The sequence below is a fragment of the Silurus meridionalis genome, chromosome 16 (assembly GCF_014805685.1).
Source record: "Silurus meridionalis isolate SWU-2019-XX chromosome 16, ASM1480568v1, whole genome shotgun sequence".
Classification (NCBI taxonomy): Eukaryota; Metazoa; Chordata; class Actinopteri; order Siluriformes; family Siluridae; genus Silurus; species Silurus meridionalis.
Window position 1 is genome coordinate 3,054,075 of NC_060899.1, and position 18,228 is coordinate 3,072,302.

At 37.3% G+C, this 18,228-nt stretch overlaps 1 protein-coding gene across 6 annotated transcripts in view; it reads right to left on the minus strand.

The window, feature by feature from the left end:
• Positions 1-1,814: 1,814 nt before the first annotated feature.
• The window catches only part of LOC124398710 (cadherin-like protein 26), a 34,659-nt gene continuing 18,245 nt past the window's right edge, over positions 1,815-18,228 (minus strand). For 4 of the 6 annotated variants that reach the window (XM_046868974.1, XM_046868973.1, XM_046868971.1 and 1 more), the window contains exons 7-19: positions 18,015-18,143; positions 16,324-16,509; positions 15,450-15,730; positions 15,227-15,369; positions 13,533-13,763; positions 12,882-13,103; positions 10,969-11,093; positions 9,848-9,916; positions 8,480-8,527; positions 5,546-5,611; positions 4,353-4,394; positions 3,837-3,887; positions 1,815-2,275 (exon numbers count right to left, since the gene is read on the minus strand). In XM_046868974.1, coding sequence (XP_046724930.1) covers positions 2,057-2,275; positions 3,837-3,887; positions 4,353-4,394; positions 5,546-5,611; positions 8,480-8,527; positions 9,848-9,916; positions 10,969-11,093; positions 12,882-13,103; positions 13,533-13,763; positions 15,227-15,369; positions 15,450-15,730; positions 16,324-16,509; positions 18,015-18,143 — 1,812 coding nt within the window. In that variant the 3' untranslated portion in view covers positions 1,815-2,056. Of the gene's footprint in view, positions 2,276-3,836; positions 3,888-4,352; positions 4,395-5,545; positions 5,612-8,479; positions 8,528-9,017; positions 9,119-9,847; positions 9,917-10,968; positions 11,094-12,881; positions 13,104-13,532; positions 13,764-15,226; positions 15,370-15,449; positions 15,731-16,323; positions 16,510-18,014; positions 18,144-18,228 lie in introns of those variants that run through there. The other 2 variants (XM_046868975.1, XM_046868976.1) reach the window with 2 other exon arrangements.

The following is an 18,228-nucleotide window of genomic DNA, read 5'->3' on the forward strand; positions in this document are numbered from 1 at the left end:
ATCAATACTCAGTTTCATTCCTTATATGCAGTTTCTCAATCATCGGACATTTAAAAGCTCTGGCATGGAGAAGTTGGTGTTGAATCCATAATGAAAATGATATAATATAAATGATCAATATAGGTAAATATAATTTCTATACCCTCTTTCTCTACACATATTGTGCCTCATATCTTTGAGTCAATGTGTAGATTGTATAGCAGTACAGATTTACTGTCCTCTGAAAATACAGCCATTATTGTCAAAATAACGCAACAGAAGTGAGTACACCCTCAGTGATAAGAGCTGTACGTCGTGTAACCGTGCAAAGCCGCATGTCCTTTTCATCATGTTCGTGTTTTTGTCTGCATCACAGAACCATACAGATTTTTGTATCTGTAAAACATTATAACTACTTTAAAACAATTACAAGAATATTTTGTCTTCATATTCTCTGTTGAGTATGGTTTCACGAATATCAAACATACATTTGCATAAAGCATCTATATTTGTCCATGACTATGTTAATTAGAATATTAAAAACGTAAACAAATTAAAAGATTAATTTAAGGTACATTTGGAACAGATAAGAATGTGCAATTGAGTTGCAATTAATCACGAGTTAACTTGGGACAATAATGCAATTAATCGCGATTAAATATTTTAGTCGATTGACATCCCTTATATACATGTCTCTTCCCCCTCTCTCTCTCTCTCTCTCTCACTCTTTCTCTCGTTAAACATGTTCCTGAGGTTCCAGTTACCATGGTTCCTGCCCCTGCCCCAGTGGATCACACCATGCATCTCATATTCCTATTTCCCTACTCACTCACGGTATTATCTCTGACTCCCATTTAAAGCTCCAGTATATCCATTATGACCTCAAACTCCCTATACACACATCTATCTATCTATCTATCTATCTATCTATCTATCTATCTATCTATCTATCTATCTGTCTATCCGTCTGTCTGTCTGTCTGTCTGTCTGTCTGTCTGTCTGTCTGTCTGTCTGTTACTCAGGAGCACCAGGTTCCAACTGACTAGAGACTAAATAAAGGACATTACTTATAATCACACTCACAGCTAATTTCTTTATATTTTTTATATATATTTTTTTTCACCATAGTTACCCAAAAGTCAATGATTAATGGCAGGAAGAATAACAAAGTGGTTGGAACTTGAAGCCAGGTTCAGATTCACATGACAGTAAGCAGGAAATACAGTTAGCAGGAACTTTATTTGGGTTGAACAATTGATTTATATTATTTTCCCTGCAGGACGTGTTTCAACACTCATGGTATTTTTATTAGTGAAGCGCTGTGTGAGCCGGGTGTGAAACAACATCGCTTTTAATCTTTATTATAAAACAATCCTCAAAGTGAATAAGTGTTTAACACATGAGTCAAGTCCGTTTAAGAATCAGCGTTCAAAATCATCCCAAAGGTGTTCAATAGGGTTGAGGTCAGAGCTCTATAGCAGGGAATTTTTCACTCTAAACCATGCAAAACATATCTTCAGGGAGCTGGCATTGTGCCTCCTAGTTCTGTGCTAGAGGTGGAAATGGACCAACACCGCTTTGGGTCATGTCCGGTACCTGCGTTTGGCTTTGTTCTCACCTGCCTAAAAACCATTGAATGGGAAAAATAAATCAGGGCTCTATTCAAATGGAAAAAAGCTTGGCATGTGAAAGCACTTTTAGATCATCAGGTTAAGACCTGAAATAAGAAGCAAAACATGAGGAATGGAGTATTTTCCCCATCACCCCAGACAGCGGTTTACCAAGAACTGCAACCAAATATGGAAATTAGGAACTAAGAATCAGGTGCCACAATCCAGAGTTGAAAATTTTTTATTAAAATATAAAGTCAAAACCAAAAACCCTCAGATTGTTGGCCAGGAAAGAAAGCAAACTTTGCACCAAAATTATTATTTACAAGTCTGTTGTAGAAAATCTGTTGTCTTGATGTTAGTTGCAAAAATCCAGTGTCTAGCCATGATGCATGAGATCATTCACCAAACACAGACACAGGAAGGAGGACCGCTTCATAATAAAGTATAGAGAAAACAGAAAAAAATTATATCTTAATGTTTTTCTCTTTCAGTGCCTGTCGACACACGTTATTCAGAGTGTTAAAACTCAGCCCCAAATTCTGCGTAAGCTCCAGATGACTTGCAGAGGTGTGGAACGAGAGCTTGTCCAGTGACACGGTGCTGCTGTTGGGCCCTTCGGAGCTGTAATCATGTGGGTGGTATTCGGGAAGGTCCTGCTGGTCCTTGGAAAGTTTCGAGAGCTTCTGCAATAATGAATCATCAGAAGAGGAGATGGTTAATATAAATACCATAAGCACTATCAGCAAAAAAAGCTGTTTTGAAAACAGTTTGAAAGTCAAGTATTAACAGCATTAACTACTTTAGCAGTTTGAGCTACAGGAGATCGTCTGTTGGATCGGAACCCAGGGGCCAGCCTTCGCTCCTCACGTGCATCAAAGAGCCTGTCGCCTGTTCACCACTGTTCCTCCCTTGGAGCACTTTTGAGAGATACTGACCACTACAGACCAGGAACATCCCACAAGAGCTGCAGTTTAGGAGATGCTCTGATCCAGTCGTCTAGACGTTACAATCTAACTAGTCTAGTTCTATTGTAGTTAAACTATCAACAATTATTGATTTTGTTACCTTTAATCAAGGTGCTGTCAAAGGTTTCCTGTGATTGTACTGAATAAATCCTTAGCTGAGTTCCGTAAGAAGAATCTCCACACCAGCTTAAAAGGCTTATTTAAAAGACATGTATTATAAGGATATTGATGTTGTATGTATATTATAGCTACAATTATTTTTACATTAAAGGAAGCTCAAAAATGTATCCAATTTTGTGGAATACTTTGAGAACATGTTTTACTCATCCAGTGACGGTAGCTGAAGCGGATCAAATTTGAATTGTAAATGCGGCTTTTTCTGAAAGCAACAAAAACTATACTTTCTTCCGGTTCTCCCATTAGGGGGCGCCACAGCAGATCATCCGTATTCATTATCCGCATGTTCAATTTGGCACATGTTTTTACGCTGGATGCCCTTCCTAACGCAACCCTCCCCATTTATCCGGGCTTGGGACCGGCACTAAGAGTGCACTGGCTTGTGCAAACATAATCCCCGGTGTTGGTTCCCTGACCGGGGATCGAACAAGGGCCGCAACAATTAGGAAAAACAAAAATAAATAAATACAATTCAGAAGGGTTATTTATATAAAAACAATTATTTTCCTTTCTACCATCAGCTCTGGATTCTATAAAAAACATGTTCCCAGGATATGAAGTAGCAGATGCTCATCTTGATAACTCGTTTCTCTACAATATATCCAGCCAGTTATTGGAATTACACTCTATTAACAAAAGTATTGGGACATGTGACATTTCCAGCAATATGATCTTCATCCTTAAACTGTTACCACAAATTCGGAGGCACACAATTGTACAGGACGTTTTTGGATGCTGTAGAATGAAAATTTCCCTTCATTTGAGCTAGGAGACCCAAACCTGGAGACCAACCTAGAGGTTGGAGTGGAAAGATCTCCTGCTATATATTTTGTGTTTGATGGTTACCATAGTGACATGAGAATTATATGCATTAAACTGCTCTACCAGTGTTATAAATTAATGCTTTAGAATGTTATAATACCAAACACGACATTTTATCTGAAATATCATGGAACACTTAGAATAATGACAACATCTGACCAATCAGAATCAAGAATTAATGATCATTAAAAGAGAGAGAGAGAGAGAGAGAGAGAGAGAGAGAGAGAGAGATTGTAACTTCAGTAAAGGGGACGTTTATGTGTAAAGAGAATGGTTTTACCATTTGGAGGTGTTGTTCTATGTTAAAGTTGAAGGATCTGCTTAACCCGCTCTGGAAAGTACAAATAAGTGAGTACCAGAACACAGTGTGTAACAACATTAAGTGCTGATTAAGGATAAAATATATATATATATATATATATATATATATATATATATATATATATATATATATATATATATATATATGATAATATAGAAATGATTATTTGATCCCCTGCTGATTTAGTGAGTTTACCCCCTTTTAAAGAAATGAATCCCAGCCTTGTGCAAATCTACAAAGAATGTCCAATACTTTCTTATTTCACTCAAACAAATACAAATTTATTTATAACCTTTTTTTTTTACTTTTTTTTAGGGATTTCTTTTATTCTCTCTCTCTCTCTCTCTCTCTCTCTCTCTCTCTTAAAATAAACCTAGACTCTTCAATTCTTTGTAAGGGGGAAACTCACTAAATCAGCTGGGGATCAAATAATAATTTCCTCCACTGTTTTAGTATTGATCTAAAATTACTTACCCGAATATTCTCTGAACTGTTCATACTGTTTCTCACCCTTGACTAAATAGATATGAAACTAGTGTTATAATGAACAGCACACTCACACAGCCATTTAATCATTGCAAACAATCTTTTCACTTGTCATTACGGCACAGCGAAATTCTTTCTTTGCATATCCTAGTGATGTTATGAAGCCGGGGTCAGAGTGCAAAGTCAGCCATTATACAGTGCCCCTGGAATACTAAAAGGGGTTAAGGGCCTTGCTCAAGGGCTAAAGATGGCAGGTTTGCGATACTGGGGCTTAAACTCCTGACCTTCCAATCAGTAGGTACAATCAAGATTTAAAGGTTTTCTTTGTCACAAACAAAGTTATATGCAGAATAAGAAAAAAATGTATTAAGAGAAGATTAAGGAAAATACATTACATAACAATAAGGTGTTTTTTAGTGCTAATTAATTTAGATGCGCAAAAGGAAGTACAAGGTACAAGGAGGTATGGACTTAAAACAATAAACCAGAAATTTAACCCCTTGACTCCCGTAACCACTGTTTTCTAACTACATTATAGGATCAAAAAACCACTCCATCATCACACCCAAGTGTTTTTTTTCCCAAACTTCTGCCACACATTTGGAAGCACAAAGTTCTTTTGAATGACTTTATAAGTCTATACATTATATAAGTTTCCTTTCACTGAAACAAGAAAAAAAAAATTTCTCTAGCATGACAATGTTAGCAGATGAAATTTGCCAAAGTCAGCATAAAAGAACTTGAGTGTCCTGCATTGACCTCCTCAACCCTACTGGATACCTCTTGGATACTTTGGAACACCATTTGTGTTTCCTCAATCAGTTCTTGACTATTTAATGCTCTTGTGGCTAAATAGAAATGGTATCCCTAAATCTATTGGAAAGCCTTCCCAGAAGAGTGAAGGTTGCCATAACAGCAAAGGCCAAATAAATCTGGGATTGGGCTTTCTGATATGGGTGCATCTGATGATGAGCAGCTCAGAGCCATGAATAAGATGTTGGATTTCTGCTCAGAAGGTCAAGGGTTCAAATCCCAGTACCACTAAGCTTCCAATTTGTACCAATAAACCACAACCGCTCATTTGTATTGATAAAATGATCACCTTACAAACCTTTGATTATAAAATGTATGTCATTCTGAATTAACCTCAAGAGTGAGAATAAAGTGTTCATGAAACTCACCGTTGACATGCTGTAAAAGATCCTTGACTCACTTGTACTTCTAACTCCACTGGATATCGGTGAAAACTATAGTATACATAGTAAAACATGAAAAATGACAAAGATTGTGAACAGTATTACAGTTAAATGTGTTACTATGTACAATCTCAATTGTAAAAAGTCGGGACGCTGTGTAAAACATGAAAAAAAAACAGTATGCTTTGATTTGATCTCCTTAATCCATATATTATTCACTATAAAACAAAAAACACATTTAAACAGAGAATACATACAATTTTATGGGGGGTGGGGTATTATTTTGAATTAGACTGCTACAACATGTCTCAAAAAAGATGGGACAAAACCATGTTTACCACTGGGTAGCATCACATCTTATGTCCATATGCATCTGAAAAGTGAGGGGACCAGTTGCTAAAATTTTGGGATAGAAACGCTGTCCTATAAGTGTCTGATACAGGATGTTAGCTGCTCAACAGTTCTGGGTGTCCTTTGTTGTGTTTATCGTTTCATGCTGCACCAAATGTTTTCTAATGGCAAAAGCTCTAGACTGCAGGCAGGCCAGTTCAACACCCGGACTTTTCTACTATGAATTCATGCTATTGTACTAGAGGCAGTAAACATTGTCTAGTTCAAATATGCAAGGCCTTTCCCTGAAAAAAATCTTTCCTGGATGGAAGCATTTGCTGCTCTAAAACCTGTAGATACCGTTTAGCATTGATGGAGCCTTTCCAAACGTGCAGGTTTTCCAATTTTATGTTTGGGAACATTATTCTGAGATTTTTCCACAATTTGTAAGTGCAGTCTTTCACAGAATGGTAAAGCTCTGCCCATCTGTACTCCTGAGAGACTCTGCCTCTCAAAGCTACACTATTTATACCCAATCATCTTACTGACCTGTTGTCAATTAACCTCATTAGTTGCAGAGTGTTTCTCCAACTGTTAAACTTGCTTTTTTTCCAAACTTGAGATGCCGAGTTCAAACTTTTTTTAGATGTCCTGCAGCCTTCAAATCTTACAAATCATTGCATTCTGTTTTGACATTTTTTTTTTATACAACTTTTTTTTTTTTTTTTTTTTACACAAATTTAACAGTAAAACCAAGCAATCTTGACTTGACTTGAAGTACATGAAATTAACTTGAATCTGTCAAGTAATAATGAAAAGGATAATCATGAAAAATTGAAGTGCAGATAATATACAAGTGCAAAAGTTTTGTGTGTTCTCAATGAACACACAAAACAAAGAAATGAACATAATCTGAACTGTAGAGCAAAAGTCACAAAAAGAATGGGGACAAACGTGAGACAGTGAGTGCTGTGAAAGGTGAGACTATTTTCAAGTGCTAATGAGCAATGAACTGTAATCAGGTGTGTGATCAGGGATATGTGATTAAGTAGCTGCAAGGAATTGTAGTTTCTGTCCAGAAACAGAAAAGCAAGGAGGTCCTTACTTAACATCAAATTCCCACTGCATAGAGGTTCCAATCTACAGAATTCCACCTTGATGGACCCATTAGAGGGTTGATAATTCGTCTCTGGGGGTACGACAATACATCCATATTCATGGCTATTGACACTCCCTTGCACACACGCTTTTTAAAGCAAAAGGTCCCTCGCAAATATAAATGAATGTATTGTTTGATAGGGTACTACAAACCAGATGGTTTTCAGAACAATGTTGTAACCCATTCTTTAGTCTTCATTATCCATGATTCAAAAGTCTTGATGATGATGATGATCTTATATACAAATTTAGTTTCTTTTCTTACAGAACTTGCTTTGAATATAGTATAATAAGATATATGCCATTAATATACTACAGATACTTAAAATAATGTCTAGAGCTGGTCAAAAAAACTTCAGGATCTAAATAAAGCATAAGTCCTCTATGGGTTAAGCGGAAGATCCAAGTTTATAGCTTAACTGCATTCATTTCAATCAAATAAATATCTGCATTAAAATCAAATAGTGGTGTAAAGTATTTGAGTAAAATGTACTTTGGTACTGTACTTAAGTCATTTTTGGATACTTTTCCTGTTCTATTGAGTATTAAAGATATTTTTACTCTCTATACAACTTCATTTATAATTCAATGTGTACTTTTTACTGCACTATATTTTAATTACAACCAGTGTTAACAATTACATGTTGCACCTCTGTTGAAGAGGTCATTAGGCCTCAACACTCCCTGACCCACATCTGCTGCCTATGAGCGACTTTTGAGCACAGCTGACTTCATTTTCAGCCATGAAGAGGTCGAATGAATTCCAAAAATTTTTGTTGAAGCTGAATAACAATATTGTCCATCTGAGACTGAGGCTTGCATCAAATAACAGTCAGCTATCAATTTTTGGTTTTACTTTATTGGAATTTATTCAATTTGATTTGTCCATTGAATACTAAAGATTGTTCTACTTTGTGGCACAACACTAATTTTATTTATTTGTTAATTGAAGATGCCTTTTTGAAAGATCGCTTTACTACTTTGTCTTATTATTCGACCGACTTGTTTGATCTTTGTTTCATTCGGTTAATGCAGTGTTGAGGTGTACTCTTTGTTTTATATTTTAGAAAATAAAACCTCACAAATGTACTGTTTTTGGTTTTTCACAAACATGTGTCCCGGTGTTGAGGACTACGTTCAATAGGATAGTCAAATATACACTGTTCAAATCAGATACTCCCAGAGTAGTAATAGTCATTTTTGTAGTAAGGGTTTTATACATGATTTTCAGCTACTCTTTATACCTCTAAAACCTACAGAAATGCATAAGCATGTAGGGTTGAAAAAATGCGATCAAAATTGTCCCACATTTTTGCATCACGGATTATTGTAATAAAACAAAAAAACAAGGGTCTGAGAGACAACTTTTTTAATATAATATACCTAGTCAGTAAGTCGATAAGTAAAAGAAGGCAAATACACAGCACACACCTGAATACTCGCCGTCTTCGTGTTGCCAATATGATCGCTGGGGATCTTCTGAAATTCAAAGAAGCAAGATAACATTGAAAAACTGGTTTCAAAGACCACCTTATGCTGGTGTATAGGAAAGATTATGTCACTTAAGTAAGGTTTGATAAGGTACTGTACACTATAGAGTAGTGGTCCCCAACCTTTTTTGTGCCAAGGACCGGATTAATGTCAGACAATATTTTCACGGAACGGCCTTTAAGGTGTGGCGGATAAATACAACAAAATAAAATGATACGACCGGCATAAAAACTGTCATTTTCCAAATATAATAATAAACGTGAATCCACTGTGTTGTTTTTTTTTGGTCATTTTACACAGTAAAATTTAGCAGTAATGTATTATGTGTTAGCGGCAGGAGCAGCCCCTTTAAGAAGGTAGTGGATGGAGGTAAGACATGTGACCAAGGCATCATGACATGCATCAAGAGTGAGTCAAGGACAGATGTGGTGGAGAGAAACAGGTCATTTTCCAAAATAAATCATCGTTCAAAATCAGATAATAAACAGAAACAATGTAAGTTATGTATTCTTTCTGTGCAGCCTAGTAACAATTCACCCACAGACCGGTGCCGGTCCATGGCCCGGGGGTTGCAGACCACTGCAATAGAGGATGTGGAGGTTTAAGGTAGTCGTGTGGAAAAGACAGAAAAAAGGATAAGATGAGGTAAGTTAAAGAAGTGCCAATAGAAAACAAAAAAAAACTAAAAAAAAAACTAAAATAGCCACAAACTACATATTCTTTACATGTACATACTTTAATAAACAGAAACTATATGGACACATGTTTGTGGACACCTGGGCAAAAGATTGGTATCTACTTCTTTTTGAACATCCCATTCCACATTTAGTCTTCATCTGCTGTTATAATAACCTCCAGTCTTCTGGGAAGATGTTCTACTAGATATTTTTGGAAATTTCTGCTCATTCAGCTACAAGTCAGGTACTGATTAAGGTGAGGAGTCCTGGGGTGCAGTCAGTGTTCACCTTCATCCCAAAGGTGTTAAATATGGGTTGGAGCTCTATAGCAAGAGATATTTCAGAGGGGCATTGTGATGCTGAAACAGGTTTGGGTCTCCTAGTTTAATTAAAGGGAACATTTGATGCTACAACATCCAATGATGTGCTTTGTCACATATGGCTGGAAAAAGTGGTGTTCCAATACTTTGGTCCATATAGTGTGTGTGTATATAAATAGGATATAAATATATAAATAATGAAGTAGTTTGTAATAGTTTGGAATGAAAATCACGTGAGCTTAAATTCAGCTGTTATATGTGCATGTTACTGGTACATGGATTTTGAAGAATGTTAAATATGCAGCACACACCTGTTCAGTCTTCAAGGAAGAAATACTCGTAAATGTGCTCTGGAGAAATGGTGGAGAAATTGGATCAGCCTGATGAGAGAGTGAAATAAAGCATAATGTTGCAGGTTACAGTTGGGTAAAATGTTCTAAAGGTAAAAAGTTCTGCGGTAAAAAGTTCTGAGGTAAAATGTTCTGAGGTAAAAAGTTGTGCGGTAAAATGTTCTAAAGGTAAAAAGTTCTGCGGTAAAAAGTTCTGCGGTAAAAAGTTCTGAGGTAAAATGTTCTGAGGTAAAAAGTTCTGAGGTAAAATGTTCCAAGGTAAAATGTTCCAAGGTAAAATGTTCTGTATAATTATACACATCTCATAAGAGCTAGATGTAAAGGTGCTTTATACTTGTCACATGTACTTTACAGTTCTTTCTTCACATATCCCAGTGATGTTAGGAATCTGGAGTTAGAGCACAAATACAGCGCTAATAGAGGGCTTTGCTCAGGGGCCCCAACTGTGGCAGCTTGGCGAATCAAAGGCTTAAACCCTCGACCTTCTGATCAGTTTTCCAAATTCTTACCACTGAGCTACCACCTCAGTTACCATGGTATACAGAACAATAAGGTAAACATTGGGTCACAGTAGAACAGAGACAGTTTACCTCTACACATAATGCGTATAGTTTTCCTTAATTGTTTAAGAAGTGCATAATATTATGCATATAATCCAAGCACTGGTAGAGTCACACAGGGTTCTTATTCGATCTGGTATCCCTCAAAATGTACTACACTCGACTTGAAGTTCTGCTTCTTCAGTGTAAATATCCATAATTAAAAGCTGTAATCAGTTCAAAATCTACTTGAATATAAAATTGCTCAAGTCTACTGCATTGAGACGCAGGTAGCTGTAACTGCACAGACACCAGTTGCTCAATTTCCTTTCTGTGATTACTTTGTACACATGCTAGATCTCCTGACAGTCAGGAGGGAGGTGGAAATGTCAATCATCAATTGAAAGTTAGGGGTCGAGCTCAATCAACTAGGAGAACTTGGCCTGCAGCAACTCTACATCAACATCAATGGCGTTAAAAGACATGCTGTCCACAAAGTCATGAAAAACAAATGAGAAATGTTAGAAACCTGCATGAACACACCTTGCAGCTCGAACCTCTTCCTTCATCATTGTATTTAATCAGGGTTTGGTTTCCATCAAATTGCATGTAAGGCTGGAAGTTTTTTTTCTCTTTACATTCACAGAAGAAACAAAAGCAGAGCAGCACTGTGGGGGGAAAAATAGAGTCTTTTATTAACTCAATCCATATACACAATATTTCCAAAAGTGTTGGGTCACCTGACCTTTCCTGTTATATGTGGTTCTTTTCTAAACTGTTACCACAAAGCCGGAGGCACTCAATTGAAAAGGATGTCTTTAGATGCGCTCTAAGAAAACTTGTATATACAAAATCTAATCTATACACAATCTAATTTTAATTTGAAAGCATGCTGGAGTCTCCAAAAACATTTTGAACCTGTTGAATGAATTAACACAGTGATGAAAACCCTGTCTCTGTTTAATTCATTCAACAGGTCCAAAATGTTTTTAGAGACTCCTCAGCATGCGTTCAAATCAAAATTAGAAACAGAAAATGTTTTCTTCTAACGTTTTGCACCAGAACTACAAAGCAGTTCAGTTTTATAATCATTTTCATTTTTTATTTCATTTTGTATTTTAGTTTTTTATTTCCTTTTTATTTCAGTTCATTTTAAAATGGTACATCCGGTGGCTGTCTAAGGTTTGGAACCACCTAGAGCTTTAATGGTTTTTAACACACACATGCATGGTCCTTTTGTTTATACACACCAGATTAGGCAATTTAAGGGGATAGAGATGAATTTTGATCAAACAAATTTCCAGATTTTCACAGAAAAATCCTCCCTCAGAACGAAGAACAGCTTTACACCCTCTCGGCATCGGACAGCTCCTCTCCCTGAACATTCAGCTGAAATAATTTGCCGTGCCTCTTGTAAAACTGCCCATAGATGTTCTTCACTAGTTGGAGATTTCTTTACAATCCAGTTCATCACAGAGCAGTTTAATAGAATTTAGGTGCGGTGACTGGGCAGGTCATTTTATGATAGATATCACTTCAGACTGGACTGTTTCTACATAACGCTTATGTAGCTTGTATGGAATTGCATTGTGTTCAAATATGGAATGGAGACCATGTTAGTTCCTTTCACCCAAAATAAGTCTCCAAGCATCCCTGCTCCAAAACAACCCCAAACCATTAAGCTTCCACCTCCATGTTTGTCTGTGGGGGTGAGCAGGGAGGGTTTATGAAGAAAAAAAAATAAAATGGTATAATATTAATTGTACAAAAAATCTGTTGAATTGAGATGTTTTGTTTATTATAGTTTAAAATATTAGTAATGCAAAATAAATGGATTATCAAACACATACTTCTAAGAGGATTCATAATTGTCTATTAATTTGGTCATTATTGCTTCAGTGCTCACTACTCTTATACATACTACTCTGCCACCTACTGGTCATTTTAGGTTTTGTTTATTTGGAAACCTATATTTTTTTTTCCATTCCCATTTTTCCCATTGATACCCTTTATGACCAAACTTATTGGGACACCTGACTTTTCAAACTTTATGTGGCTCTTTCCCAACTGTTCCCACAAAGTCGTAAACACAGTTGTACTGCACCCCAGGCCTCCTCACATCACCTAGATCAGTACCTGACTTTACTAACACTCTATGGCTGAATGAATCTCCACACAATCTAGGGGAACATCTTCCCAGAAGAGTGGGGGATATTCTATATATAAATGTAGAATGGGATGTTCATAAAGAAGCACAAGTGTCTATAAATGTCTACTAAGAGCATTGTCATTGATAGAAAATCAAAAATCAGTGTTTAAATCCTAGAAAATTTTTATAATCTCCCAAAAAACTTCTTAGAATGCTTTCATTTTATATTGATAATTTTAAATCTTGCCCAGATAATAGTTTTAGCAGAAGTATAACTATAGCTGTATCTTTTAAAACAAACACTCACAGGCCATCAAGAGTAGGGCTCCCAATAGGATTCCTACAGCTACTCCATGAAGGCTGAATGATCGAGGTAGCAAGTTTAGGCACACGTCTCCTTTCCCACAGTCACACACCACCACTTGCAAGACACTATGTGTTAGCACCCCCTGCTGGTCTGCGATCTTTAGTGGAACAGAGTACGTCCCAAATGGAAGACTCGTCTTGCTGATCAATGAGGTTTCGGGCCCTGCGAGAAAGCAGATCATTGGAAACACAGGGAACATGCAGGGGTTTAAACGGATTATAAAATGGCAGTCTCGCAGAAGACAAATATACATTTCAGATGTAAACCGATGCTAAAGAGAAGACAGTATTTAGCTGGAAGACAGACTAGAAGTTCTAGAGTCCACCCCCTAAGACTGAGAGTTGAGGGTAAGTGCTAACGGTAATATGACCTCTATTTGATGGAATATACACCAAACAGGCGAGGTTTTATGGCCACTGATCAAGCAAAACATTATAACCACCTGGCTAATATCGTGTTGGTCCCTATTTTGCTGCCCAAACCGTAGTGACCCCCTCAGGAATTAACAGCATTTACAGCGATCATGAAGGTTTTCATTTAGTGCAAACCATTGCTATGAACCTGTTCATTTTCCATGTCTTGTCTACTCACCTGTGCTCGGGTCAATCTTCCACAGGCTCGTCGGCTCCTGATCATCTTCAACAAGGGTGAAGGTGAAGGGACCACTAAAAGGAAAAGCATCAGCATCCTCTGCAGTGACTCTTACTCTGTCAACTTTGTTGCCACACATCATTGTATTATTGGAGGTTAGATGAGGAGCATTATCGTTAATGTCTCCCAGATGGATCACCAGAGTTCCTGTTCCTGTGCCAGGAGGTTCTCCTAAATCAGCAAACAATGAGAGAAACTCAGACTGAACAGGGTGGTATATTCACCACGTTTCAGTTTATTTGGTGGTTTATTATATAATAATATATCTACCCATCATTATACATAAAGAATATAATAACTGTATAGGACATCTTTGGATGTGGTTGCATGAAATCTTCACTCCACTTGAACTAGGAGACCCAAACCTCTTCCAGCAATGCCTCATGTCCAATTCATCATGTTCATGATTTGTCTGCTTGACAGAACCATACCAACGTGTGTATCATGTATTACAGCAGTTAAAATTTGGTGTTTTAGTACAATTCTCTCATACTGACCACTGGATGTTCATCATGCCACCTCATGGTAAAGACTCTCTGAGGATTTGAGAATTAGAAATGAAACTAAGTTAAGGTACAGAGATCAGTGTCATACAGAGGTTTTCCAAACGGGCTCCACTCGGAACAGACCTCGCAAGGGTCCATCCACTGAGATACTACTTTCCCTAATAACATCATGTTCCAAACTATTTATTACTTCCCTATGAGTTAGTCAACAATTACACAGTGGTGAGAAGTAATGAAGTAAGCGTAATTAAATTGTAGCTTTTTGACGTATCTGTACTTTACTGAATTCTTTTTTAGTTTGTTAATTTTCTCTACATTTTAAAGTGAAATATCTACTCACCAACATACAGTTCAGCATCAGTTCAACAGCAAGCAGAACATTTAAAGAGGAATAAATGCTAAACTCCAGACTAGAACTCGCCACAACACGTTACCTCATTTGTGTGTTTTTTTTTCAATCCAAAGTTGAAAAGAATGTTTTGGGCGGATGATAATTCGAATAGAAATCATTCAGAAAGTTCCCCACTATGGAACGAATACAGGTATATCTTATCGGTGTTTAATAAATTAATATCATTCTATTAATATTTCAGTGTGCTGAGAGTCACATTAGAGTCTTTTCACATAAACTGAGCTGATTAAACAAAGAATCTTGTGACAAAAAAATGATAATAGGAACATAATAGCCATAATAAATCATAATGCTTTGCATACTTAAGTATTTTTGTGCTGGTTCTCAAGTGAAAGTTTAAAGGGACACTTTTACTTTAACTGGAGTGATATTTTGAGTGCATCTCCACTTTAACTCAACTTGATGCTTTGTGTACTTCATCCACCACTGCAATTACATGAAAATTTTGTATTTATTATGAACTACAGGTTGGTACAATGTCATAGAACAAACACAAAACAAGTTAGATCCCGTTAATGCTCACGTTTTAGCAGCTCTAAATGGTTGCTTCCTTACTCCCAAAGTAAATAATAATCATAATAATAATAATGCAAGTTGCCAACATAAAAAAAAAAGAAATCCAATAATACTATAATATCAGTACATTATAAAATACTTTCCAATTTATTTGAGAGTCCTTTAGTAAAGTGATTGAGGTAAATGCTACGAGATCGTACCGTCATCTGTTGCTCGCATCACGACAGTGTAGGTGCTGTTGACGACATAAGGAGACTCCCGGTCCATCTTCCTTACCAGAGTAACGTTGCCCGTTTTTGGGTTTATGGACACCCACTTAGCCGGATCGTCTACCATCTCGTACCTTGAAGCAAAAACATATGTCGAGTCAAAAAATAAATTGCTGATTGAGTAAAACCCTGGTGATTTTTATATACACTGTACCTGATTTTATCTGGGTCTGTATCCTCATCTATTACTATAGGTGTGTGCAACACTACTCCTGGATCTTCCTCCTCAACCCTGAAAATCCTCTGGATTGTATTCTTAAACACGGGTGGGTCATTTACATCGATGACTTTGACGACGACTTTGACCGTGCTGTTTCGTTTAAAAGACTCCGGTACAGGACTGAGCGGCTTTCCGTCAACACATACGAATAACGGCTCTTCATTCTCTACGGCGATTTTCAGCTCGGTTAGAGTCGTTCTCTCGTAATCTTTTGCCTGTGGAACAAGAAAATGGAGATCCACGTATCAAACGCCTCACAATGAGTACATTGAGTACAATAAATACAACGACTACATTTATGATTTAAAGTGTGCACTTTTTACTTCTTTAAATTGACACTGAGGGTTACAGATTACATTCTGCACCGCTGTTAAAGATGTCAGTGAGGCTCAACACTCCCCAACTCACATTTTCAGTCCAAAAAGAGCTCGAATCACCTCTAAAATCTTTGAGAACCAGCTTTTGTTGAAGTTGAATATAAATTTCGCTCCTCTCTGAGCATTAAATCACGGTTTTGGTGTTACTTTATATACAATTATTTACTTTAATTGTATTTGTCCATTGAATATTAAAGGTTCTTCCTCTTTGTGACACGATTCTCTCGTTTTATTTGTTTATTAAAGATCTCTTGTTTTAACTGACTTGCTGGATCTTTGGTTTATTTTGGCATTACTTTTGACACAAGACTTTAAATCAAGTCATATTGGAATTGGTTGTTGAATTGGACTTGTTTAGGTATTTTACCTCTCATGGCTTTATATACATATCAGGATTTTCAGGAAGTCTTTACACCTCGGTCTTTATCTACCTTAATGACAGTCAACACTCCTTCATTGGTTACTGGGTCTGTCTCAATCTTATAGTTGTCCTCCTCATTCCCCTGCAGGATAGTGAACACTGCTCTGGATCCTGGAGTGTTCGGAGTGTCCTGGTCTCGCACCGGAATCCTTAAGATCTCCTTATTGGTTTCCATTTCCATAACCTGAGCATTGAACTGGACCAAAGGACAGCATATACAACAAGCAAGTGAGAAATGTAAGGAAAAAAACCTGGTGGCTTTGTAAAATGGTGTGAGGACGATTGATAATTTTTTTGCTGGGATTCTCATCTTAGACGGAGTCATCAATGCAAATCAGTGGGACGCTTTACTGCTGTATTTACACCGGGCATAACATTATGAGCATGATGGCACCTGTTTGGTGGGTTGGAAATATTAGGAAGCAAGTGAACATTTTGTCCTCAAAGTTGATGTTATAGAAAAATGGGCAAGCGTAAGGATTTGATCGAGTTTGACAAATAGTGACGGCTAGACGACTGGGTCAGCGCATCTACAAAACTGCAGTGCTTGTGGGGTGTTGCTGGTCTGCTGTGGTCAGTATCTCTCAAAGGTGGACCTGCTCCTGTAGCGCAAATTGCTGAAGAATTTAATGCTCAACAGGTCAGAACTGTTTGGCAGCAAAAGGGGTACCAACACAAGATTGGGCAGGTGGTCATTAAGTTATGCCTGATCCATGTATTCGATCCTATAATTAAACATTTTTATCATGCTGTGCAGAACAGAGTGCTAATTGAATGTTTTAATGAGGTGGAAATGATGTTAATCACATGCTATGGCTTATTGTCTACTGCTCTTAATGCAACTGAACACCACCAGCAGATTCTGGAGTGAGGGAATGTCTTTTGGAAGAACATTGTTCATTACTCTTTTAGAGCTCCACAGACACCTATTTACACGTGCATTTATCGCATTTGGCAGACGCCCTTATCCAGAACGACCTAAACCTGAGCAGTTGAGGTTTATGGGCTTTGTTTAGGGGCCAGCAGGGGTCCAATCCAGAGTGCAATGCCTTAACCATAGATCTACCACCTATCCATAATACACTATATTTCCAAAAGTATTTGGTCACCTGGTCATAAGTTTGGTATGTGATTTTTGAGCATTGCATTCCACATTTGGTCCCAATTTGCTCTTATAATTCCATTCACTCTTCAAAGAAGATGTTCCACTAGATTTTGGAGTGTGCTTATGGATATTTGTGTTAATCAGACACAAGCGTATTATGAAAGGCAGGTTCTGATGTAGGTGAGGAGACCTGGGGTGCAGTCAGCGTTCACATTCATTCCAAAGGTGTTCTGTAGGGATGAGATCAGAGCTCTATAGCAGCAAGATCTTCCTCTCCAAAGCATGTAAAGAAGATATTCAAGGAGTCACTTTGTGCACAGGGGCATCACTATGCTGGAACAGTTTTGGGTTTCCAAGTACAAGTGAATGCAACATTTTTTCAATTTTTTTTCTTCTGCCTCCAGCTTTGTGTTAACAGTTTGGAAAAGAACCACATACAGCAGCAAAAAGCAGGTGACCCAGTACTTTTGGAAATATAGTGCATGTTCAATGGTTTCTTGTGGCCCAACACCTAAATAAAATCTCCATATTGTTTTTTCTTTTTGTCACCTGACTTATCCAGTTCTTAGTAATGGTACAAGTCTGCAAATCCTTACCACTGGTGCAGCGAACACAGGCAAGTGAGTGTTGGAGTCTGTGATATCGATGGTAACAGTCGTAGTAGAAGATAGTGATGGAGCTCCATGATCCACTGCTTCAACATGCAACCTGAACGACCTTACTTTCTAAATCAGGCAAGAAAACTGTAGTGACAAAAGTGCAGTAGCAAATCAGACTTATATTAATGCACACAACAGGGGCAAAAGTGTG